The sequence below is a fragment of the Apteryx mantelli genome, chromosome 2 (assembly GCF_036417845.1).
Source record: "Apteryx mantelli isolate bAptMan1 chromosome 2, bAptMan1.hap1, whole genome shotgun sequence".
Lineage (NCBI taxonomy): Eukaryota > Metazoa > Chordata > Aves > Apterygiformes > Apterygidae > Apteryx > Apteryx mantelli.
This window is the reverse complement of record NC_089979.1, coordinates 108255521-108281575: the sequence shown is the minus strand read 5'-3', so window position 1 is coordinate 108281575 and position 26055 is coordinate 108255521. Positions and strand designations below refer to the sequence as shown.

At 39.5% G+C, this 26055-nt stretch overlaps 1 protein-coding gene across 1 annotated transcript in view; it reads left to right on the top strand.

Annotated features, from left to right (window-relative positions):
- The window catches only part of CNTNAP2 (contactin associated protein 2), a 1164397-nt gene extending 1141908 nt beyond the window's left edge, over window positions 1–22489 (top strand). Inside the window, exons 22-24 of the mRNA XM_013955738.2 lie at window positions 3897–4127; window positions 20731–20802; window positions 22290–22489. Of these exons, the coding sequence (XP_013811192.2) occupies window positions 3897–4127; window positions 20731–20802; window positions 22290–22489 (503 nt within the window). The remainder of the gene's footprint in view (window positions 1–3896; window positions 4128–20730; window positions 20803–22289) is intronic.
- Window positions 22490–26055: the final 3566 nt, after the last annotated feature.

Below are 26055 nucleotides of genomic sequence, written 5' to 3'. Positions count from 1 at the left end.
AATCAAAACCAGTAACTGAGAATTAAATTCCAATATCTTTTTGCCTTTGAAGAAATCACAAAGCATAAATAACAAATAATTGATGTTAAGTCTAATTTCAGTGGATTATGGCACACAAAAAATGCAGTGAAATCAATGAAGTTCCTAATGTACTGTGTACTAGTTTTATCCATTTTAAAAATGTTAATTAATCTGGGTAGGCAGTTGTATAGTTATTCTGCAAATGTTCAGTGTTAAACGTTTGTATATTAAAGTTGGTCTGTGCTAAAATGGGTTTGATAGAATGGCTTCTGGTTTGTACTCCTGGTCTTCATCTCAAGTTGGCTGGTTATGTGGTCAAGGGAGTAAACAGTTAAAACCAGAAGTGAAAATTGGCCTTTGAGTGGGATTTTTAGAAGTCTTTCATTGCATAGATGCTTGTGGGTAGGTAGGATGCCAAAAAAAGATTGCTGCGTCAGAACTGATCAGTTCTGCTGCAGCAATAACACTAGTAATATTAATTTATATGGCTTTGCACTAACTTATGTGCTGAAAATTAAAACAGTGGAAAACAGCTGCAGTGTACATTTCCCTTTATTTTAAGTAATGTGACTGTCATCTTTTTTTCTTTTTCTCCCCCCTTTGTTATAGGGAGAAAATTGAATTTTAGTCATGGCAACAAAGGCATATTTCATTATATAGTCATTATGGTCTCCAAGGATGGGCTCATAGCAAGCTCAAGTACACAGGGAGGCAAAGTATAATGGTCTAACGTCAGAGAATATCAGCGTGCAGAGCCCCACGGGACTCACAAGGGAAGGAACTTGTTCATAGTTACAGCACAAAACATCCACTTGATCCATCTCATTTTAGTGTCAATGCAGTGTGGGTTGATCATAAATTTACATGAGGTGACTTGCACAACTATCATTTATGGAATATTTTAAACAAAAATGGAGGCCTTTATCAAGGTGCCTTATTAGCATTTTTTTCTTTATTTCTCACAGGAGCTAGTATCCATCTCTCATTGTTCACAGAGTTAGAGAAGAATGGTGCTGAAGCTGCTAAAGCAGCACAGTCATATTCATGGATGTTTGTTATTGTCATTGAGGATTTTAAGTGGGAGGTTATTAGCATTACTGAAGTTCCACCAGATCTATATAAAGATGAATAAAAGGTTATCACTAAACTGTTAATGACAGTTTTTACAGTGTTAAAACTTTTCTAATTGTTCGTTAGATGATGGGGATTTCTCAAAATTGCATGCATTCGCTGTATGTACACCATGAATATTTTATTGGAGTAGGAGATGGTGAATATTGCAGCCAGGTATGAATCTTGTCTATCCCTGAGTTATGGTTTACGAGCAGCATTCAAATGCACAAACTCTGACTTTTGTACAGCTTCTGTATACTAAATATGGAAAATGTGCATGTATGGATGAATGTACTTATTTTAGTATCAAATTTTTGAAGGAGATGATGCTAATTGTTCGGTCAGGCGACTTTTCTTAGAGGGGGAGGGCTGGATGAAAGACCATGTGAGTAATACAATGATTTAAATGAATTTAATCTAGTGTCTGGCTGAGTTCTGAGCATGTTTCCACTTTGTCATAGGTGACAGTCACTGCTCACTGACAGCCTGTGAAATGTAGCTGCAATCCTGATAAAGGCTGCATGAGCAGAGTAAGAGGACATTGCCAAATGGGCGGGATAAGGGAAAATGGAGAGGATGGAACAAATCAGCTCTTATTCGGTGGATCACATAAGGATCTCATGCAGATAATTTTCAGATTATGCATCTTCCTTTTTGTGTCCTGATGCTATGTAGGACTTAGACATTGTATGTTTATAATTCTGATTTGATTGCAAAGACAGAAGAGGTACTGTTTAATTCTGTGTGACAACCAACAATTAGTTTTAATTGTGCTCAAGATTTGTCCAGTTTTCATCATGTTATTTCCTCCCCCCATGCCCCCAACACACTCATGTTTACTGTGTAAACCCAAAATGCAAAACTTATTTGAAATGCTCTGCCTGGTTTACAGCCTTTGAAACTCCTTGTATGTATCTCTGAGGTAAAACCCTTATTGCTCTCAGAAATAGTACTGTCATATGTAATGTGGCAGGTTTTTTAGGAAGCCAAATCAGGAGCCCAAACCTCATTGCCTGTAATAAATAATTAATCCCAGGTTGGTTAGAATTGAACACAAGCTTATCTGAGCGATTTGTAATACTTTTCCTAATAACTCTTATTTGAATTTTGCATAGCAAAACTGAAACCCAGATGTGCTTTGTCTGCCAGCACTTCGCCCAACTCTTGCAATAAATCTCTTTTCCACTTTCTCCTCCCACTTCTCTCAGGAGAACCCTTTCTGTCTCAGCTCTGTTCTCCCCTCTCTCTGTTTTTTGTCACAGTCATGTGATTTTATATACATCATTTTTATCGGAAGCTCTGTTTTTCAAACCCTTAACACTGTTCCTCCTCTGAACAGTGAATACTGTTTGACCTCTAAAGAGGTTGCTTTTGTACAACCTAAGGTTGCTTCTTTTTTTTTTCCTGTATCCCTGGAATACAGTCCTGCTTTGCTCAACTCGGTAGGATTTTTTCCATTGACTTCAGGGGCCAGACTTTAACCCCTATCCCTGCTGACCCAGGAATGGAAACCTGGTGAAAGGAAAACTGAAGCTGGAATGGAAGCACACACAACCATTCTCAGTGGCTCCAGAGTAATACACTGCGTACAGCACAAACATGATGCTGCCATGAATCATTTGTATTTACTCTGTGCTGTCACTGAGGAAATGAACTTGAATTCCTCACTGCAATGTAAGTATTCAATTTGACACTGCAGTGATGCTTTGAAATGTTAACCTCCTCTCTGATGCAGCCAGCTGGTACCAAATGCCAAGCTTTTGTTTCTGCATTGTTGTGTGCTGGGAAGAGTATTTCATGCTATCATCTCATGTCCTGGCAGGAATAAAACAGCTGTGAATGACCTGCAAATTCCTTTGTAGTAAGGATGTGTGCTGTACTTTTCTGGCTACTGTTCTGGGGATTGTTTTAGCTAGTCTTTTAAAAGAAAGCAAGCCGCTTGGGTTTGGCGGAGGGTGGGTGTTTTAAAAAGCGAAGGTGGAGTCCTATATTCTGTTCATGAATTCTGACTACCAGCTTGCTTATTAACCGACAGCAACAACTTGTAATGTGTCGGACATCCAAAATGCTCTTAATTGATGTAGGCTGTGATGTGAAGGTGAGGGAGTACACACACATGTGCCTCAGTCTGTAAGAGAAATGTGGAGACTTTGCAGTCTCCTGGCGGATGCGTTCGTACCACTTTGCTGAATTCCCTGTAGAAGGAATCTGGAGAGAGGCTACTTTCCAGAGCAGGCTTGATCTTTTAGCAAGGATATAGGAGGAGGAGGGAGAGAGGGAAGGAGTTGCAGAGAGAAGGGACTGTTAATGGCAAATGCACATGTGCAACGATGCTGTTCATAGGGTCCTGACTGACCCAGAGGGGTCTGGAAAGTGACCAGCCAGGGTGAATGAAGGAGTAGCTCTCACAGCAATAGTTTAATATGGGAAAAGATATCCTGGCGAGGATTGTCCCTATAACTTCTCCTTTGTCACCTCTTCTTGGAGAAGTGATTTTTCCTGGTCTTTCATTCTCTGCTGCTTCCTCCTCCCCAGCCTTGCATTTTAATGATAACATAGCAGTGAAACCAAGTCCCATCAAGGCCTGAAGGTTTCCAGCTTCAATCTGAAATGAAATGTAAAAAAATCTGGCAGGGTCTGAAATGTGCTCAGACCCCTGAAAGAGAGATTTTTGGAATTCAGCTTAGGGAATTATGTGCTGTGCTTTCCAAAGCAGTGAATTGTGTTGATTAATCTTTTTTCTTTTTTTTAATTTCCGGTAGAAATTGGGAAGATCGATCAAGACATATATAAATACAACACACCAGGATTCACTGGCTGCCTGTCAAGAGTACAGTTCAACCAGATTGCTCCACTCAAAGCAGCCCTGAGACCTACCAACGCCTCCTCTCACGTCCACATTCAAGGCGAACTAGTAGAATCCAATTGCGGGGCATCTCCATTGACAATCCCACCAATGTCGGCCGCTACGGACCCGTGGCGCTTAGATTCAGGTAAGTTGGGGTTCATTTTACATTTTTATGAATGCATCTGAGCACTTCAGGAAAGAAATATATCCACTCTCTGTAAGGGGGGAAAAAAAAATTAGAGTGGAAGCAGTTTATAGATGATTGTAGGGCAATAATCACAGTATGAAATGCAAAGCTGGAGTGAAAGAGAATTACCGCTACTTCTAAATGCAGTTACAGGCTATTTTCTTTGTGTGTGGTGGTTTTTTTTGTTTTTTTTTTTTTTAATCACAGTTAAGTTTGTGTCACAATATTAGAATGTGGTGGCAAGGGGCAGCATTTATCTGTTTCACTCTTTCTAGCACCTTCACATTAGAGTTCAGTTCATTTGTGTCCTGTGTTCATGATGTATTTGCATTTTACGAGTATTCTTTTCAAAACAAATATGTGCAAGTTTGTTTACTGCCTCCACTTTTAAAATAGGTCGGACAGCAAAGTTTCAGTTTCAGTGCCTTGTATCCTGTTTCTCTGACACGTTCTTACATAGCAGAACAAGCTTCTGGGCTCAAAACACTACAGGAGGGCATCAGAGTTGTAACATTTAAGTATTATAGCTTGTTTATATTTTCTGTAAATCTTACACTGTTTGAATCTTCAGTTTTGAACTAGCTGTTGTGATAGCACCTTCTTTGTAGTATTGGGTATGTAACAAGTGAGGGACTACTGGTATGGATAAAAAAATTGCTTAGAGTAGCATTTCTTATGTTGGATTCCTAATAAGTGAATATATTCTAGTCAGCCTCATACAAAAAAAGTAAATCTAATTTTAGGCATAAATGTATTTATAAACTGCTGATTTGTTTTCCATGCTTGAAATGTCTGCTTTCTTTAGGCCATGTTTAATGAGAAATGCCACTAAGCACAATTGCATTCATCTCATGCTGAAAATGCTGGAAAGCAAAAATGATGTGCTGATCCTAGCAATCTCATCCTGCTTTGTGACTGACAGTCTTTGAAAGTATACATTGTACCTCACTTTAGAGTGTTTTTTTTTCTCTTGCTCTTTGTGTTTCAGATAAATACTTAAAAAAAAGAAAAATCTGTTCCCTTCAGATTTATATAGTGAGGTGTATGTTGATACCTGTCTCATACTGTGGCCACATTCTGATTACATTTGTACTGGTGTAAAATAAAACTCCTTCTGGCAAGTTGATGGGTTTACAGTGGTATAAAATCAAAATGTCAGAGAAAAACTGGATCCCTAATGGCTTTGGTACTAATTATTTTTTGCCCAGGGGGTTTGGGGATGCATCTATCTGTCAGTCTTGGTACGAGAGCAAGACACAGCTATATATGTGTCTTAGAAGCATGTGCCAAGGTCATACTTTTTTTTTTTTTTTCTCTCTCCCAGTGTCAAGCAATTCCTTGCAGAGTTTCCTTTCAGCTCTTTAATGGAGAAATGGTGCAGAGGTTTATAAGACATTGCAGGGCTGTGGGTCCCGAATCTAGATGAAATACAAGCAGTACCATACTCTAAAAGGTCTCATTCCCTCCTTGCAGCCATCGCTTTGTAAGATTTCAGTGCATCTCTTCCTCATTTGTAACATGCAATCTCCTACTTGAATTTTTTCATCACAAAATCTTTCTGATCCTTTTGTTTTTCTTCTCTGGAATTATTAGGTCAGTTTGTACCTGAAGGTTATATTCCATGCTCCTGTTTCTATAAAAGCGCATTTGCTGAAGGATACCTCATTAGTTCATGTTTTTTAAAAAGTGAGCCATAAACTTCTTAAGGATAAAAACTGCTCCTGTGATTCTTGTGCAGCTGCTGTGGTTTGGTTGTTAATTTTGGTTGGTTTCTTTTTCCTACTGATCACTTGACTGCAAGCTAGTAAAAGACTATGGCTGGATTTACACAAGACAGTTGAGCTGTTCCTGATAGCTCCAGGTGTTGAGAGAGGGATGTCCTGTTCGTCCTAGCCTCATGGTACTCTTGTCTCTGGGTTGGCTCTGTCTCCTACTGGAAGCTGTGCTGAGTCAATTCTACTTCACTGACCTGGCAGAATACACATTTTTACATTACTTCTGTTTTAGATGTGGTACTCGGCTCATGGAGGCAGCATGAAGGATATCAGATAGCAGGCAGCATGAGATTAGCTTAATTCAAGCTGTCTCTGGTAACTTCTGCCTGGCAAGCCATCTCCTCGTTGTAATAGCAAGACTTTACTTGACTGTGTTGGTCATGGGCTGCCAGTGTATGAGTGGCCCACCTTCATTTTTGGCAGTGAGGACTGGAGGCTAGGGATTGCCCCTCTTGTCCTCTGCAGTGCACAGCAGGAGTGGAGGGACAAGATCATATTGCTTTAGTTTTCTAGTAAGGAACTGCTGTACCCTAAAGGGACTGACAACTTCAGGTCTGGGTGTAGTGGAATGAAATTTCAGAGCAATGGAGTGATGCTTCACAGGGACAGGAGTGAAAGGACATTTAGTTGTATTTGAGCAATTTAAGACTTTCACTCCAGGTCAGAACTTTAATCCGCTTGGACAAGTCTGCAGTTATATTTCCACAATATAAAGAACAAGGTAGTCGCAGCAACCCCTTCTATCGGTATCAGTTAAGAACAACTCAGTCTTTGTACAAGTATCTCTGGTGATCAGACACAGCTGGCTCTGTTTCAGTCTCAGAAAAAGTATATACTGTAGACTACATAACCTTGGACTTGACACAGATGATCTTGATGACAGGTGAATGAACATGTTTATTTTAATGTCACCTTGCACCAGCAAGTTGGTAGTTTGCACTCAAAATTCTCTTTATATGTTTCCCAAACCCTATTGAAAGACTTTCTAACACAAAACATGTGAAGAGAGAAAATGAAAAATTAGAGTAATAAATAGTGATTTCCACTGGTTCTACAACTGGCATGTTCATAGTACTCTTATTGTGAATTTCCTCCTTTACTGGACTGGCTGGGGGGCAAAGACAATAAGCTCTATTGAAACTTGCAGAAATGCTTGCAGTTGTGTTAAAGCAAAAGCCATGAGATGTTCACACTCGCTCTCCCACAAAGAAATGGTTGCAAATAACATGGCTATGAAAACAGCAGTTGCTAGATATACAATTTCTCATTTCATATATGCATTTATCTGTAATTTTTATTATTATGGCACCTGTTTCATTTTTAAATAGGTTTTAGCAAAACTTAAGAATTGAGGGGAAAAAATGAGGAAAAATCCTCTATGAAGAATGAACTTTGTGTGGCAAATATCATATGGTTTAAGTTTCATTCTGTCACATACTCTGAACTTCTGGCTCATATTTTGGGTTAAGTATAGATTTATAGCTTTGCTTTTCAAATACCATCAAATTGCACTTTGAGGATTGAAAAATGTTGTAGGAGGAGATCAAAGATAAGTGGCTAACTAGGACTATTACACTGGAAGACAAATATAATGACCCTTTCACCTCTAAACTACAATACTGGATCAGATCTTATGGGTAGTTACTAGAAGATGTTGAGCAGGTTCTGCCTGACAGGTGATCTACATGAAATGTTTGCCTTAAACTCTCTTATGTGGTTACCATATGGACACTTCTTGCTAGCTGCAAAACATTTTGGATGCCTCCAGAGAGGCTAAGGAATAAATCATAAAGATATATATCAGTCATTTGCAAGTGACCCTTACAATCAAGTTCAGGATTTTATTGATGAGAAAGCTTGCTGATGGATTCTCTGCATGAATGGGCAGTACAGCTTCTCAGTTCATTGTCTTACATTTTCTATTGTTAGCCTTGAAATAGCATGTATTTCAAATTTACAGCATTAGTATATCTCAGTTCTTTTAAAAATTTTTCTCATTGTTAGAATGCTGCCTCCTTCCCTCCTCCTCCATTGCTGGCATTTTGCCATACTACTGCAACATTGTCTTAAACCATTACCTTGTTCAGCTTGTAAGTATTTTTATAATGTGTAGTCTTTCCTGTTGCCATGGTGATCCTTTCTTGGTGGTGATGAAGCACAAGAATTCAACAAGTCATTCTTTTCAAGAATGTGACTTTTTGGTGGCTTAAAAAAAAAGACAATGACTGAAGACAAGCAGATCAGCAGTACAGTTCCCTTCCTTTGTTTTTCTTCTGACCCCGTTATCTCTGTTTATGTGAGACAATCCACTTTGCCTTGGTTATATCAAAGGGAATGTAGAAATGAGGCAAAAAAGAGTATGATCAATGTCATTGTTATACAAAAATGACTTATTCTGTCTTTACATATTGTCTAAACCCAGTGAATTACCTGTCTGGCTTACATTTCAAAATAAAAGTTATAATTACATGTCTTTACATTAGCATACATTTTAATATGTAGTACTGCAGTATATGTAAAAGAAAAAAAAAAAAAACCTAACCATTAAAGGCTTTTTAATATCTCTAAATTTAGATTAACTAAGATGTATGTCACTGATAACTGACACCATGCTTATTCTAGGGAAGCAAACAGAAGCACAAACAGATCGATGTTTTTGTAGTAACTAAACCCTCAAACCTAAAAAGCCTTGTATTCAAAATCAGAGCATGCATATTCCTGGTGGGAGTGTTCAGTCTGCGGATGTTTTTCTCTAAGATAAAGGTTCTGCAACTTATTATTGAAGTTTCACTTCCAAAAGTTTCTTACTTACATAAAAAGATAAAAGAAAGCTACTACATGCATGTATCTCTCCACTTCAGGTAAAATGTGCTCCAACTTTCAAAACTACCAGATCTTGGATTTGGTAAAAATAGTGAGAGATACCACAAAAGGCAAGATACATACAAGACTCTGCAAACTGTGTTTTAGTAAATCCCTCTAACCTGCCGTGGCACTATGTAGCTGTAAAATGCATTTATTCTGAGTTTAAACAGAACGGCATCTAGAGTGTTTAACCCTGGATTTAATTAAGCCTATATTAGCTCCAGCATTGTGTTAAACATTAAATGGAGCAGGATTAAATGCTATGTGTCTGCAATGTTTTTTCAAGTGGTGTGAATTTTGTCTGGCTTAACGGATAAGCCCTAAAAGCTCTTCTCTATTTTTGTAGGTCTTGCCTTTTAAGAATCAATAGCTTACTTTGAAAAGTATATTGAGCATGTCTGGCAAAAGCATTATATAAAGGCATGCACCGCTGTCTTCAAGATTAAAACAGCTGCCTGCAGGATCAACTCCCCTTTTTTTTTTTGTTACAAATTCATCATTCTTCCTTTAACAAATGATGACAGGAGAAGAGAGTGGGAGGGCTGAATATGGGCCATAAGGTCCATGCTCACCTAATTGGTCAACAATTATCTTTGGTAACCAAAGGATAGGTCGATATCTTGACTAGGACATAGTATCACTAATGTATTAACAGTGCAATGTTGAAGATCATCTTCCTTTTTTAGACATTATCAGTTAGGTGCCCATGCTTCAGTCTCACCATTAGGTACCCATGTGTTAGAAGGCAGAGTGATGGTGTTTGAGAGAAGCTGTCTCGGAAGTGCATTTCTATGGATATGTCCACTCAGGCACAAAATAACCGTTCTCTTTGTCACGGAGTTTAAGAATGGAGCAGTGGGAAGAAAGGATCAAAGGCATTACTTGCTATGCAGGGGCGATTTAGACCTCAAAACTGTCTTAGGTTATGGACACAAGAACAAAAGGGTCTTCCTCTGACCACAAACACTGAAGGAGTGTGGATTAGCACGTCTTGAGCTTAATATCCTGTTTGCATCAGTGAATCCAACAGAAGAGGGATTAAAATCAATACTAATGTGTGAATCGGTGCTCATTCTCTCCTCTCGGGGACAGCAAGGGAGCAGATTTTCTCCAGGCTTCCTGCGAATGGCAAATGAGTTCAGAGGGGGAAGGGGTGCAAGAAGCTTTTGTTCATGATGTGGTCTTCCATTTCTAAACTTCAGCTCCTTGGTGCTAGCAAAATTAAAAATAAATAAATGATGTCTCAGAAACCCATGGCCTTGATCTGAGTTGTTCTCAAAGAGGAAGGTGACATTTTCATCAGACAGCCAGGGTTTAAGTCTAGCAAAACCTCATAGCTTGATTTCTAAGCCCTGAGTGGTTTTTGCAGGCAAAAGGGTAAGTGGTAAAAATTAAGCTGCAACAGTTGCTGTTTTTCCCCTCCCAGTCAAGCAGCTAACTAGGAAGAGCATCTGTCTGAAATTTGGCACAATCAGTGCTTCCTCCTTAAATGACTTAATGATGGTGCCTTGAATTACTGTAAATCCCTTTTGATAGGGAATAAAAATGCCTCCATTGGTCTCATCTAGTTCCTTCACACAATTAAGCACAGCTTTCCCGTATCTTTAAATATATATAATTTCAGTGTGAAACTTCTGACACCCTATCCAGTATATTAGACAGCTGACAAACTGCCAAATTCATAAATTCTTCTGGCATTCATTGAGAGACCTGCATTATAGCTGTTTCATAAGCAGTGATTTGAATGTTAATGCTGCTACCTAACACAAAGACAAGAAGCTGGAAATATTAATTTGTATTTGAGTATTTGCCACCGTCTGCAAAGACTATATTTTTTCCACAAATACTGACTTTAACTAGGAACATCAGGATGGTGTAAAGTAGGAAAAAAAAATTGGAGTAGAGAAGGAAACATTTAGATGTATGAGGGCTTCATGTGACTGCCTTCTTTTTCCTCTCCTTAGATTGAAAAGTTCTTAGCTTCCAGATATAAGTGGTTATTCTAGATTACAGCTGGGTCATTACAGCTTTTATATTTTTTATTTTAGATTTAAGATGAATATTTAAGCTCTCCAGTCTAACCCCATCCTCATCCCCAATTCAAGCCTTTCCTGTTCAGGAAGAAAATAAACACTAGAAGTGCAGAACCTGATCTTGTTTTCTGAATCATAGCAGCAAGAACCCCTTTCTTCCAATGACCTAAATAGAGTTCATCATTTTTTCTTATAGATTATAGCTGTCATAAACTTCCAGGCATGGAGAACTGAAGAAGAGAACAGCTTCTTCATTACATAGTAATTTTATTATGAGATACATAGGAAAAAAGCCATTTCTGCCTTCCCCACCAGTACCAAGCCTTAGTGCCACAGGCACGGGAGATGTATAACAGTAACTTTTAAAGTGACATAGTCAGCAAAGGCTATATCAAGGGTAATATCAATCGCTACATTTATTGTTTATGCGTACTACAAAAAACCAGATCCCTTCACTTTACTTGCTCCTTCCATATGGAGGATTCTTTCCTTACTTAAGGTTGGTTGTTCTCTTGTTCATTGGGCTGGATTTTTTACTTTTGTTTTTTGCTTCTTTCACGTATTCCCTGTGGGTCCATTATCAGTGTTTAGCTCTATGCAGCTAGGCTTTGATCAGCACTTAACTCTACTGTTCCTTTGAGAGCACTGAAGCGTTTCATATTCTACATTAATTATAAAAGGAAGTATTTGTTTGTCTTCCTTAACAGGTGAAATGTAAGCACTGTTCATAAAATTTTCATGAAAGTGATTGCTTAGGCCAGCATGACTAATATTATCAGTTCTTGTCTGGAGTCATAGTGAGAGCCAGTATCATACAGACATTACTACGAGGAATTAAAAGACAGATGAGTTTAATTTTTGATGGATGTAGGTGCTCTAATGTGCTGCAAATCAATTGAAATTTTGGCACAGCAAATGTTCAAAATACTACCTCTCAGTCAGAAAGTGCTGAAGTCCAAGCTGCTGATAAGCAGGATCCAAAATAGATTCTAAATATCCGTTCCCTTATCTTAAAATAAGGAAGTAAATTCTGCAGTATACATGCATTAGTTACTAAATTTAAAAGGTGTTTTGGTCTTGCCTGCCCACTGCCTTGCACAATTGTGTGCAAACCAAGTGTAAAAGCTAATGGCAAGTGGCTGTACAAAGGGGAAGTTGGGGGACAGTCATCTAGCCCATCCAAATTGTCATTGCAGGGGTGTATTCCCTGTTTCATATTTCACCCAGAATAGATTTTTGGGGAGCTTAAGCTGCAAGGATGAGTCTCCTAATAAAGTACAGGTTTTGCTGTCCCTTTCCTGGGAAGATTATGTTTTAAGGCCAAAAGAAAGAAAATTGTACTCCCCTCTCAGAGCAAGCCATAAAGTTCATAAAACTCCATCTTCTCCTCCATTTAAGAGTATGTATAGAAAAGTCCACCTGCAGTAGGAAATCAAAGGGCTAACAGAGCTACCTATTCAGAAACAATTATCTTGTCTCCATAGGTTGTTGTCTCCAGAGTCTAGTGGTGAAAATGTGCATTGTCCTTGTTCATTGAACATAGAATGTTCACTGAATTTTCACTGGGCATTGTCATTGTTCATTGTTTGCATTTTCATTGCTCATCCCATAGTTCATGTTTTTTTAAACAGAAATATCCAACTACTGTTTCTTCTGTACTCCCTGATTAGTTTCCCACAGTATCCCAGATGTTTGCATACAGAAGGCCTGTTCAGAGGACAATAGTTCAATTAAGCTGTCATTTCAGAGGGTTTATTAATTTATACTCATTTCACATTAGGAAAAAAGACACAGTTGGAAAGATTTCACAAAAAAAGAATATGTAAAAACACAAGTTTTGAGTAGAAAAGTTCATGTTTTCCATAATCTCTCTGTGTGTCTCCTCTCTCTCATCAGAACTGACCAGTGTAATTGGCAGTAAAAACATCTGAGGTTCAATGAAAAATACTTAGACAAAAATACAACCATTCAAAGTGTTTTTGATTTAATGGAACATATCTGACATAACTTAGTTTAACTGGTCCAAGTAACACTAATGTGTTGGAGGACTTTTTTGTGGTTTATGAAGATTTTTCTGGTTTTGTTCCGCCCACCCTGCCTTGAGAAGGTTGCAAAAGATTGAAGAAATTAGTGGATTTTTGACCCAATGATGTGAATTTCACATCCCAAATATGTTGTATTATTGGAGACAGAGTAGATGATGTCATTCTTAAAGTGAAAAGCTGCATTTCTATTTTGATGGTTTCGGAACAACTACATGGATATACTTCTTTTCAATGTCCTGTAATTCACACACACAACCCCCCCCCCCCCAGTAAATTATTAAGAAACTGTGAATGTGAAGTCTTCACTTTCCATAAGGGTAGAAGTATGGTTCATACTAGGGACAAACTTGTAACCCTCTATAACTACAATTGAGGCAGCACTAAAAATTCAGGGACTAATGACTCATCCCTGTATAGCCTGATAGTACAGCAGTGAACTTTTACAAACAATATGGTTAATAATATCTTTTAAATATTTTTGGCTGGGTACATGTGACTTTTTTTTAAACTTGGAAATGTTTAATAATAAAAATAATTCCAGCTAAATTCTCAATCCTATCTCCATCCTACCTAAGCTGATGTCAGAGGAACTTTAAGTAAACTCTGTCTAAGTACATTCCTTCATCAGAATCTGCTCTTAAATCCCTCAAAAAGCATGGGCAGGTTTCCTCCATTCTCATTTTCAGCTTGGAGAATTAGGAACATTCGTAGATGTATTATTTTAAAAAAATGATAAGAACTTTCAATACAAATTTTGCCCTGGCAGTGTAGAAAGTCAATGGCATTTTTAATACTAGTTCAGATTTTTTTCTTCTCTTTCTGAATTGTTATAATTTCCTTGTCTTAGAAACTTAGGTTCACAAAAGAAGAATTTCATTTCAAAATGGAGAGGAAAAATATGTGCACTGCTCTGCACAGAGTCAAGCATGGGCCACTTCTCACCTCTTCCCAATTGCCCCTTCCTTTGAGTTTTTAAAGAGGGCCACTGCTGCAGGCACAAGGCCAGAGTGAGGGTTATGGCTAGCGTTCGAGCTTGGTAAAAGACACAGTCCCAGCCACGAGAAAGATACTGATTTGGTTTCCTTTGAGGGAAAGCGAGGCCACCAGAGCTGTGGCTTGAGCTGCACCGTGGAGACCAGGCCATATGGCCGGGGGGAGCTCGGGCAGGCAGGGTGGGTTAGGGTCCTCTAAAAGGGAGAGCCCAGGCAGCAGGGGATGGGTGTTTTGAGAAGGGCCTTTGACACAGCAAGGACATGTGTGGCCACAGCAAGGCCATGTACCATCTTGTGCTGCCCTGCTGAGAGGGTGCTGGGGCCGAGTTGGGAGCCAGAGCTGTGCGTGGGCCGAGAGCTGGGGTGGGAGAGGGAGGGCACAGGCAGGGGGGTGAGCTAGAGAAAGCACCTGGGGTCTACAGGTTGCAGTGGTCACCTTTGGTGCAGACCAGTGTGTAATGGAGTTGTTTACTCCTGCTTAGTCATCTGTGTGTTTTGAGTTTCTTTTCTAATCTGTTCTCTTAAGGATGGGGAATGTGACAGTGACTACCCGTTTTTTTTCTATTATCAAGAGTCAAGCAATTAATGAAGAAGTTTCTGTACTTACAATATGTAATAAGGAGCAGTCTGTAACTTGCAGCCATAGTACTATAGTCTCATACGATAGGCAGAGTTGATATAATCTGACAAAATGCAGCCAGAGCGCGTGCCTTTGTTTTCCTCTGTGTTATGGTCCATGGAGAAATATATTAACGTACTGATTAGTTTCAAGGGCTTTCTCAAAATCCTAAGGTATCTGTGAATGTTTGCTATCTTTATAGGCTCCATTTTGGTGAATCACCAAGTTTTTCCTCTTGGATGTATGGCTTCAAAAGAGAATTAGGAAGAATGAATGATACCTAACGTACTTGTTTCTATTTTATTCTCTTGCTGTTCTACTTTTAATAAATGTCTTGATAGCTGGGGGTTTTATATACGTTGTGATCACCACATCTAGTTGGTCTGGTTGATTCTCTAGTTCCAATTTATGTGAAATCATAATTGGGCTTAATAACTTAATATTCATGTGGTGCCTAATTTAGGAAGCTATTTTTCTATATAATTTGTGGAAAGAAACAGATTTCTGTTCTTAAAGTTGTCTGAAGAAGTCTAAAAACGGTGTGCTGAAGGCTTCTAATTAGGGCATTCAAAATTAAGTAAATGTTGAATTATCTCACGAGTGCTCAACGTATCTTTATATATGTATGTGTGTTTAAAATACTGCTTGCTTGCACAGTTATATATTTGTAAACTACACAGCCAACACAAGATGATGTATACACCTGCTGCAAGGTGGAACAGACTTAGCAGTGTGCAGCAATATAACTTGTCTTAGTGACAGCTCATAGGGCAACACTCAGCAAACAACTTTTCAGTATGTGCTCTGGATGCAAGAAGTCAGGAATGTAATAGGAAAAGAAAAAAGTCCAAATGCTATGTTTTCATGCAAAAGATTCTATGACTTGCACTAAAATGGAAGAATTTCTGGCTGTTAATTTCTAAAAATGATTTTGCTGAAAGAGACCTCTGTCACTTCTATCCTGAAAAGCTATTTTGCCTTTTAATTTGTTCAGAGTGAAAATTCTGCTAATTTAATATGTACTATTGAAGTCTAAGAGAAGAATACCTATTTTCTCTCTCAAAATTTTGCACATCTGTAAAGATGAAATGTCATGGTAGCACAATATGTGTTAGTTCTAGTATTTCATAGGTTTCTTCCTTTGTTTGTTTCAGGCCTGTAATTGTGCCTGCTCTTTTTTTTTTTTTTTTTTTTGGAGCAAATCTGAACTGTATCCTACTTTTTAGTCAGCTGCCTATAGTTGCATGGAGTGTTTCAACTAAGACTTCATCACTCAGTAAAAAAAAAAAAGTTCAGTGAAAAAACCTGCATCCAGTGGCTTATACGCAGCACTCCTGGTAGTGTGTTTCAAAATGGGATTTGCCTCTTCAGCTTTGTTGTTGGTTCATAGTCAGGCTCTCAGTACTACTCGCTAGCTGGAAAGTTCCCAATTTGTCCTCCCCTGCAAAGGGCCTTTACTGAATAGTGTTTTGCTGATTTATCTCCCCACACCAACTTTTTGGACCACATTTCTACTTTAACAGAAGCATTTTGTGAATTTATGAAAGGCTTTTATGTGGGATCTATAGTAAAAATTCTCCCTCTGAAAATGGTAGCTGCAAAATCATATCTACCCTAATGAACCAAAATTATTATTCACTCAGCTAAATCAAACACATCTGGCACCTTGAATGTCTAATCCTACTCAGCCACATCTGTTACCTTGAATATCCAATCCTACTCATGATCTGTTTGTCCAGTCCCATCTCCCCTTTCCATTCAGTGAGTCCTGCTGTATTGCAGGTGGCTGTGGCAGTGACCAAGTTCAATATGCAGGATGATGTTAGATCTCCTGCCACACTTTTGTAGTGGTCTGAAATTTCAAATATCATTAAAATGATGGCCAATATGCAGATTTTGCCTGCAGTCGATCCTTAATCACCCTTATAGGTGTTACGAAGTCCCTTTAATCCTATTTACCCTCAGACTAATAACAGAAAGTCAAAAAGCGCAAAACTTCAGTTTAGACTCTCTGTAGATTTACTCTGTGGCAGTTATTGAAACTATCACCTCATCAACAGCAGTCCATGAGGGAAAGAGACAGCAAAGTATGCTGTGTCCTTTCATGTAGGTTAACTTCAGGATGATCATATTTGAAGCAAGTCTAGTGGCCTGCTGTGGGAAGAAAGGGTATAAAAAAACAGCATCACCCAGTTTGAATTCTGGAAGGGAACCAGCTGATAGGGTATTAGTAAGCCACAGATGAACTTAGTTTCCTAAAACAGTTCATGACATCCTTGCAATAGCTGTAGGTTTTAGAAAAATCTCTGTGGTGTGTTCTGACTACAGACTGTGGGCTGCAAGCTCTGTGTCGCAGCTGCATAAGCAGAGGATTTCAGGGAACTAGTGGTGCATCTCTTGAGCCAATATGTAACTATTTTCCAAGATGAATTAAAAAGCTATTTGCTCTGTTCTCCATGTTTCTATTCACACAAATGAGACCATGGCTACTCAGAGAAAGTTGGGGGAGATTCAGAAAGAGCTCCCGAGATAAGGAAACCTTTCCAGTACAGTCCCCAAACCATCTGGGAATCAGTTGTTCTGAAGCAACCTGTGTAGACCAGGTTATAAAGGAAAACTAAGTAGTCCTATTTGTGGCCTCAGCTAACAATTAGGTAGCACTGCATTTAGACCAAAACTTCTACAATATCCTTCCCACACCCACCTTACATTACATCCACAACTCACTTCTTGTCTCCGTGAGCAAGAAATTTACTTTGGCTTTGCAGGGTAGCTGCATAAAATAACTGCAGCTCCATAACACCTATTTGCTCCAGGCAAGTCATCATTTGATGTTATTGAGGTACAAGTATGAGGCAGTGAGAAAGGTCTTGCTGAGACATGGAGTTAAAATTAATGTCACAGTGATAATGGAAGGATTTGAACAGGAAAGAGGTGTCCCTAGCTGTGATAGAAAAATGAAGGCACACACTTGCCCATTAGCAAGTCATCAAGTACTTCAACTGCATATCATAGCCATGCGAGCTAGTTATTATACCACTCACTGTGATTCAGTTTCCCATGAAAGGTGAGAGTCAGTAGTAACAATATTCATTTTATCTGACCAGTCACTTTGAAATATCTTAGGGGTTAGTCTTTAAAGCCTGTGACTGGCACTCTAGATTTTTCTGTGCTTTTACCAGAGCACAGTATTACTGTTGCCCCTTTGTGAGCTTGTCCTAACATGTGAGCTTGTCCTAACATGTTCTTTCCTCATTTAATTACTTAATTTCAACAGCAAAGGAAGAATCTTGTTAGTTGTCTTGACAAAGTTATTTAATATTGCAGAGGAATGAACTGTAGTAAGGTCAGAGAAGTCCATGTGTCTGAATGCATAACTGATATCCAAAATACCTGCATTTTGGTACCTGCTGGTGACAGTACTCTCTGGTTAAGCTCCCTTGGGTGGGTCAAAGATGCAGCTTGACAGACTCTCTTCTGCCTAATTGCTGCTGAAAGCATTACTCTTTTACAGTTCCTCAACCCTTATTCTCTAGCTATTTCTGATCATTTAAGCTACTGCTGTCCTGAAGAATTTCAAGGAAGCTTTCACCCAGGGAGATAGTAATGAATTCTTTTCTTCCTCCTCTACCTATGTATAGTAATATATTCAGTACAGTGGCATACCCAGGCCTCCTGCTGACACAAGAGCAACAAAACAGGAATTCATGAATTACAGTGGTAATATCTGCCAATACTGCTGCAGGTGCTTTAACAAAAGATGTACATGCATCTGCTTCCCTTTTCCATGACAGTGCTCCTGGTATTTCAGCAGTTGCATATGCACAATCTGATCTGATGTGCAGTGGCTTTGTCCACTGTCCCCAGACACATATTCCTATTTCTTCCTTGTCAGACTTGGAGGTGAGTTTCAGACTGAGCTGATCCAGTGGACCTCTCTTCCCGAGCCTGTAGAATCACTAGGTCCAAAGGAAAGCACCCACAGACAGAGATATGAAGGATGTTTCTTTTAGCAGCGGTTCTCAGACGAGACCAAGGGTGTAGTTTCACGTGCCTTCACTGTCTTGTGGTGTACTTCAGTGGCCACTGAACATCGTAAGCCCTGGTCCTCGATCTGTCAGGATTTCCTCCTGCAGCGTAGCTGTCACGATGTGGCAGCCCAGGAGAGACCATGCTGCCATCAACAGCAGCCTTCCTCTTTCTTCACACTCCGCTCATGCCATTGCCCTCAAAACAACCTTTAAAAAAGAAGGTGGTGTTCCCTACACAGTCATAAGGGAAGGGGGAACTGCAATTGTTGTTGATTCTAAGATTTTCTATGCAGAGACATGGGAGCAACTCCAAACCATGCAAGGAAGGGGTAGGATTTGGTACTGCGTGTGGTGCTGCTCCTATGGCAAGGGGCCTCCTTTGGGGCTGCAATGGGAGAGAGCAATTTCCTTACAATTGGGCAAGCCTGAGGGTTTTCCAAAAGGAGTAATTTGCCTTTACAATTTTGCTTGAGGAGCAGGGGGGTGCTAAGTTTAAACTTAGGGTTTATTTTCCTTCTGCCTGCCCTTCCCTTTCAATGCTGTAAGGATAGTATTATGGACCCTATGCCAAAATCTCTCTGTAGGAAACATTCATGGTCCTGCACAGTAAGGTTCTTTGGGAGAAAAAAACACTGATATGGAATCAGGTATTTATTTATCTTCTACATTTTTTAAGACTGGTTTGTTTTAGCAAGGTGCAGAAATGCTGTTTTCAGAAGCCAGAGTACTAACAAATGTCAAAGGGACAAGTGCGACTGGCAAAAAACACAGGCCAGGCCCCCTTCACTGAGTCCTGAGAAATGCTCTCTTTGTTTCTTTGCACAGGCTCTACCAGCCAACAGCTCAACACAGCTGGTTTGACTCTCTCCAGAGTATGCGCATAGGAGGCTACTCTACCCCAAAACTCCTTTTGGGCCACGTGGCAAGCTGAAGCCATTCATTCTTCTGTACAGCTGCTTCAGGATACAAAAGGAACTTTATTAAGGGTTTTCCTATGTTCTAACAGAAAGCCAGTTGAATTCCTTAGATAGTTTTGGGGTGTGGTGATGAATGTATTAATGGCCTGTCAAGGCAAATGTCACCTGATCCACCAAAAAGGAAAATAGATCTGGGTCTTAAATACTGACCTAAGAAGTAATTCATATCCTTGATTATTTTAATGATCTCCAATTAAATGCTTTTAACAACACTTTTTCTATTTCAAAATCAATGCCATGTTACTATGACAGAGAATGATTAGAAACACTTGCATAGCTCCTTGGGTTTGCTTAATGCAGTGTCTCATTGCTACGGCTCACTACAAAGAAAATGTTGGCGAGAGGTTTAATAGATGAGATGTCCTTTGAAAATCTTCTGTGATGTTTCTGGAGGTTAAAACCAAAACCTCCATCCAGATGCTACTGTAGCCCTGCTCTGATTCCTTCATCCAGCTCTGCCACAAGGGTTCTCTGCTTTTCAGGTCTCTGACAGATGAGTGCTGGGAAATCTTCCCAGGGAACTTTCTTTAATCTCCTCACCTGTCTGCTGGAGGCTATCTTCTCCCGATATCTCTCCTGCCTGCCATGCCTCAGCTGCTCCAATTCACAGTCTGGCATCTTAGCTCAAAAGCACCTCCAGCAGCAGTTAAGCTGTCACATTGGGCTTTCTACTAGAGAGCTAAGGTGCCAGCACATACTCCCTTTGGCAACTCTGCTCCAAGGCTCTGACAGGCAGAAAATGCTGCCCCTCTCTTATTTTAGGCTTGCAACAACAAAAGAGACGGCAGCTTTTCTTTCAAACAGCTTGCAGTTGTACCCAATGGCTGTCACAAAATCTTGGAAATCTCTGAATTCCCTCATGGATAGCCATGACAAAGGCAAAAATCTCTGTAATGGTATTTTGTGATCACGCACTGCTGAAGGAAAGAGTTTTGTTTGGTTTTGTGCTAAAGAATCTTACTGAAGTTATGTTAGTAGAGTAACCAAATGCCATTCTGTATTAACAGCAGTGTTTACTGCTGGTATGTCCTTTGTTTTATTTGTATTTTTGATAATGAGAGGAGGAAGCAAGTTCTGAGGGATTAGATATTGGGCAAAGATTTTTTGTTTCTTTTTCTTCTTATACATATCACAATTTTCTTTAAATTGTATCTGAGGATGTTGGATGTACTGTGTGAAGTTTCACTGCTGTTACAACATGAATCTTTAATTTCCTGTTTACAGCCAGTGCTGATTTCCCATACAACGGTCAAGCTATAGGAGATGGAGTTAACAGAAATTCAGCCATTATTGGAGGTAGGAAAAATGTCTTTTTTTTGTAAGATACTTTGCAGTATGATTGTGAAGGTTGAATTGTAGTTGGTAACATATTCAAGCTATTTGCTAAGACCTGTCTATGTGGGAAAACTGCACCAGAACAAGTTAAATAGAAGTTTATGTATTCAGGCACATTGTTCTGGTAAAATGGTTTGTTCTCATTTAGTTTGTCCCCTCAGATGCAGTTTTAAACGGATCTAAGTATTAGTATTCATAATCCACATATGAAACATCCATGCAGAGAGCTATATTGGTATAGTTACTTAGGTTATAGAATTAATTCGTATGAAGAGGCAGGACATTTTCCCAGTTATGACATTTCAACATGACTCTATTTCAAACGCCATTTGTTGCACTCTTGACAAAAATCACTCATGATCCTACCTTGTTTTTTAGCAGCCAAGTTCTGCTATAATTTATGTGGCTGGTAATCCCATTCAATGAAATAGGTTTCCAGGTGAGGTTAAGTAATTCCAGAACTGGCCTTGAATTAGCATTTAAATGAAGACCACCTGGCCATCTTCAGAAATAAAGATCTTGATAAAACTTGTGCATGCATGCAGTTGTCTGCCCTGTCCCGTAGTATAGAAGAGTTATAGCATAACTCTCATGACAGAACTTTATCACTGCATTATATTCTGAAAGGATGTAGAAATTGTTTTTCAAAGATCAGCCTAATATTTTTCAGTCAGTTCTAGATGCAGATAAAATGACATGCTGGTGTTGTTTTTTTTGTTGTTGTGTGAAGCAACACTGAATATAGTAGTATGTGCAGTCTAACTAAATTTCCTGTTTCTTTCCCTTGGCCCCCTCAAAGGTTTATGTTTCCATACCCAGATTTAGGTTAGTAGCTTTAGTTTCAATTTGTTGTCTTATTTTTCCTTTTTATTTTATTTTTATTACTACTTACACTTTTCCCCTAATACTTTGACACCCTACAGTACTACAAGGATAGTATTACATTCCTTGGAAAATTCAGACCATACCTAAACAACCTGGTTGTCCAAAGCATCAGTTAATAAAAGTGGTATAAAATATTTCTGGCTGATCTCAAGATTTTTTGGCCTGAGAACTTGATAACCTCTTCACCTGACAGATAGGCATTTGAAGAGAAGGGCCAAAAAAGGAAAAGTGCTTTTTTAGCACATACATACCTATGCCTAAGAGGGCAAAATGTATGATGCTCCTATGTAAGAGGGCTGAACTCCTAACAGACTATTGCAGGGGGCGCAGCTGAGGACAGATCTGAGGATAAAGCCATTGCACTTGTAATTATGTGGAACCAGTGCCTAGCAAGTGGAGTGAGGCAATGGTGAATATACAAAACGAATTTTATAGGCACTGTTGAGGGGCTATGATAGACGTGTACGGTCATCCGGTTGGGAAGTGTACGGAAGTGTCTCCATCCCCAACGCATGTGGCGTTTCTCTCCCCTACTTCCGTCTTTTCTCCTCTCCTCTGCTTAGGCGTCATCGCTGTGGTGATCTTCACCATCCTCTGCACCCTGGTGTTCCTTATCCGCTACATGTTTCGCCACAAGGGCACCTACCACACCAACGAGGCCAAAGGGGCAGAGTCGGCCGAGAGCGCGGACGCGGCCGTCATGAACAATGACCCCAACTTCACGGAGACCATCGATGAGAGCAAAAAAGAATGGCTCATCTGAGCCCGAGCGGCCGGGGCGCGGGGGGGCACCAGCCAGGATGGGGGGACGGGAGGGGACTCTTTCAGTGAGGAGAGAAAACTGCTTCGGACTCTTGAGCACATATACGGTAAAAAGATCAGCACAACTGGAGGAGCGAGTGACAAAAAAAACCAAAAACATTGAGACTGGAGAAAAAACAAAAAAGAATATCGCAAGCATTTAAGAGAAATACTTTTTAATATTTATTTACAGCAAATTGGCCCTTCTGTATCCAAACAACTACAACAAAGAGCGGCTTTACAGCTTCAGCATTGGTTAAAGTTTCCAGTAATACCTGTCTTTTTCTGTGTGCGTTTAGAGGGGTTCTGAATGCCTGTGACGATAAACGGGGCCGGTTTTTTTTACATTTTTTAAAAGCTGTTTGAAAATGTGGATAGTTCTGTCTCGAGAACAAGTGACAGAACGCTGTTCTCGGCGTTTTTTTTCCCTCCATGGCCAGTCACTTCCAGACAGGTTGCCATAATCCCCAACCTTTATCGTATAAAGTTTCGTTTTGGTGTGGTTTGAACTGGGGGGTTGAGGGTGGGGGTGGGACAGGGAGAAGTGGGTTGGTGCTTAATGCAAATCCTATTTGCCAGTTTGCTCAAAATGCCATTCGGTGGGTGCCCACCCTGTCGGAGACCAGCCTTTTGACCCAGGCACTTTGTTGATTGTGTACCCTACTTATCAGCAATGTAAAAATACTGTTCTTACTACTACTACTACCACCAGAGAGGAGGAGTATCATAAAGCACAGGACGCTTTAGTTTTCTGTTACTTTGTTGGACTCTGAAGGATGACGATGCTGAGTGAGTCTGTAGACGTAGTCTGTATCTTTGTCTTTGGCTGTGCCACTGGTGAGCTGAGGCCGGGTTAAACTCAGCTCCACCCGTGACATGTTGCCACATCCTGTACCTAGGCATAAGCATTGTAGTAGGGAATTAGAGCCAGACCTTGTTTGCTTCTGTTTCTTTTTTATAGGCTGTCGCAGAAATATTAGTACAGCTTTAGTGAATGCATTTGAACCAGCAGGCTTTACATAATTTTTGCAACTTTGGCATAGCCATTTGTTCTTTAAATGTTTTGTTTCAATCCCTTTGGGAAGAAAACCGCTGTTAACGGTGTCCGCTCAGGCAGGAAGGTGAAACTAAAGAAGCTTGAAAACTCTGCCCAGAGAGAATATGAGAAACACACAGTGCTAGAGTTAATTTTCAATCCACAGATTTGCCTGAACTTTTTTAGTCTCTTAAGGCGGTTTTAAGAACAGCAAGGACAATACTGAGTGCAGCAGGGATCGGGGTCACTTGGACCAGAGGAGTTTCAGACACCAGCTGAGAAGTAGGCAGGCAGTTTGTAGTAATGGTGAGGGGGCAGCCTGAAGAGCTAATATCCTTTGATGGCAATAAAGTAGCTTTAGCTTGCCCTCTGCACAGAACACAGTTCTCCAGTGGTCTGGTTTGATAGAAATTTTAAGTCCTTATGGGTAGTTTGTGTAGCAGAACAAAATAAAGAAATGAATGTATTGCAAGGCATTTCCTGTGCACTAGAAGCAGAGCAACAATACCAAGAGTTTCTCTTTAAAAGTATTTATGCTCATGAGAGTTTTAGATTTACTTAATCTTTAATATTGATGGGTTTAGTATGCACAGGTTTAATCCATTTTTGCTTACAAGAAAGATTTATTTTTTAAATTCAGATCTGCAATCTGATACACTGAGCAGAGCTGCCATCTTTAATTTCTTTGTCTCTTTGCTTTGTATCTTTCATTTTTCTAGTTGATGCTATAAAATGAAACAAAACAAAAAAAGATTTCATGGAGGGAGAGGAAAATATTGGAGTCTTACCTGGCAAGAAATTTATAAGCACAATTTGTCAGATAGGGAGACAAGACAAAATAGTTTGATTTTAAGGATGGTAGCATATAGTCCTCTTCTGGATTTGCTGAACATAGATTTCAAACCAAATCAAACCCATTGATTTCTTCCTTTTATGAATTTGGACTTAACATATAACACACTGTCAATTAAAAAAAAGTATTGACTTCCTCAGGTAAATATGTGGCAAAGGGGTTCAGGTAGGAATGAAAACCACCTTTGCCACTCTTGTGCTCTGCAGTCTTTTGCCTGGCTTCCAGTGTTAGCCTTTCCTTCTCTTGTGCTTAATTGAGTGGATGAGCCCTTATCCTTGTTTAATCATAGATGTAAGATGAGTCTCCACCCCTTGGAGAACATTAAAACATGGAATGAATCTAGACTGCATCACTAACTATTCGGCAAGATACTTCAGTTGTTTCATGTCTCAAGCACAGATGTCTTTGTGTGATTGAAAGAGTTCTCTCTTCCATGTGATGTTGTATTTAGTTTGATTTTTAATGGTATTTCAGTCCACTCTCAAAAAAAAAAAAAAAAAAAATCCTTGCCTGTAACTTCGAGTTATCAAGAGAAGGGAGTATATCATCATTTGCATAGACTGGGATTTGGGTTGTTCACTTTCTAATCTGAATGTAATGTTTGGGAGGGGGACCAGACTCATAACCTGAGAGACAAGAATCCTCTGCATCTTCACATGAGAGATACAACCCTGGCAGCTGCTGTGCAGATTTGCCAAGTGCCTCAGGATGGAGCTAGCAGGGAGAGACAATTCGGTCTCTGCCTACCTGAGTCTTTGGCCAAACTGCTGACAGTTGTCTGGGTTATGGTAGTGAGGTCTGTGACATCTACCCACTGATTTGTTAAAAGAATACTAGCTAATATCTCACTACCTTGCAAGCAAGTATCTCTAGAAAATAACCTTGGACCAGTGCACGTGTGGAAGCTGTAAATTAGTGTCTTAAATTTGAATGTTTCAGGGTTTGTTTCTTAACAACAGGGTTTAAGTTTCTTAAATCAAGTTGCAAGCATCTGTGTCTCTCCATTAAACTGAACATCAGGGACCTCTTTATGGGAGGTTAATTAATGCTGTGTTAAAACGATGATAATCTTCAAACTGGTCATTATTTTCCTGATAAGTCACTTTCCTAACTCTACAATCGCTTTGAATTAATCATTAGAATTCTTCCTGAGAGCTACATTAACAATTCTGTATCTCTTTAAACTGGACCTTAGCCATGATATTGTAGACTAGCAGCTGTTCTCTGTGTGGGCATTTGATGACTGTAGGTGACTTTCTGGCTGTCTGCTTTGTATTTCCATTTTCAAGAATGGTTATGTCTAATTACAAGTGCTGCCCACTCACAGCCTTAGGAATGAAGGAGGAGCAAGCTCAGAGAAGTAACGTGTATATTTTTGCTAGCATCGTATATACTCTGAGGACTTCTTCCTCTGTGTTTCTATTATTGGAGGTTAAAACAAGGTTCTTAGTTTACTTCACCCATTCTTATTTATGACAAAAATCCATAGTGTTTGACAAGTACTATCCATATTCCTGTAGTGGGAAAATCTGATGGAGAGGAGAGTGGATCCTGCTTTCATAAAACTCTGTACTTTCCCCAAACAATATTAAAATAATCAGTCTTATATCAGCTGCTTTAATTGCTTCACCTATTTTCA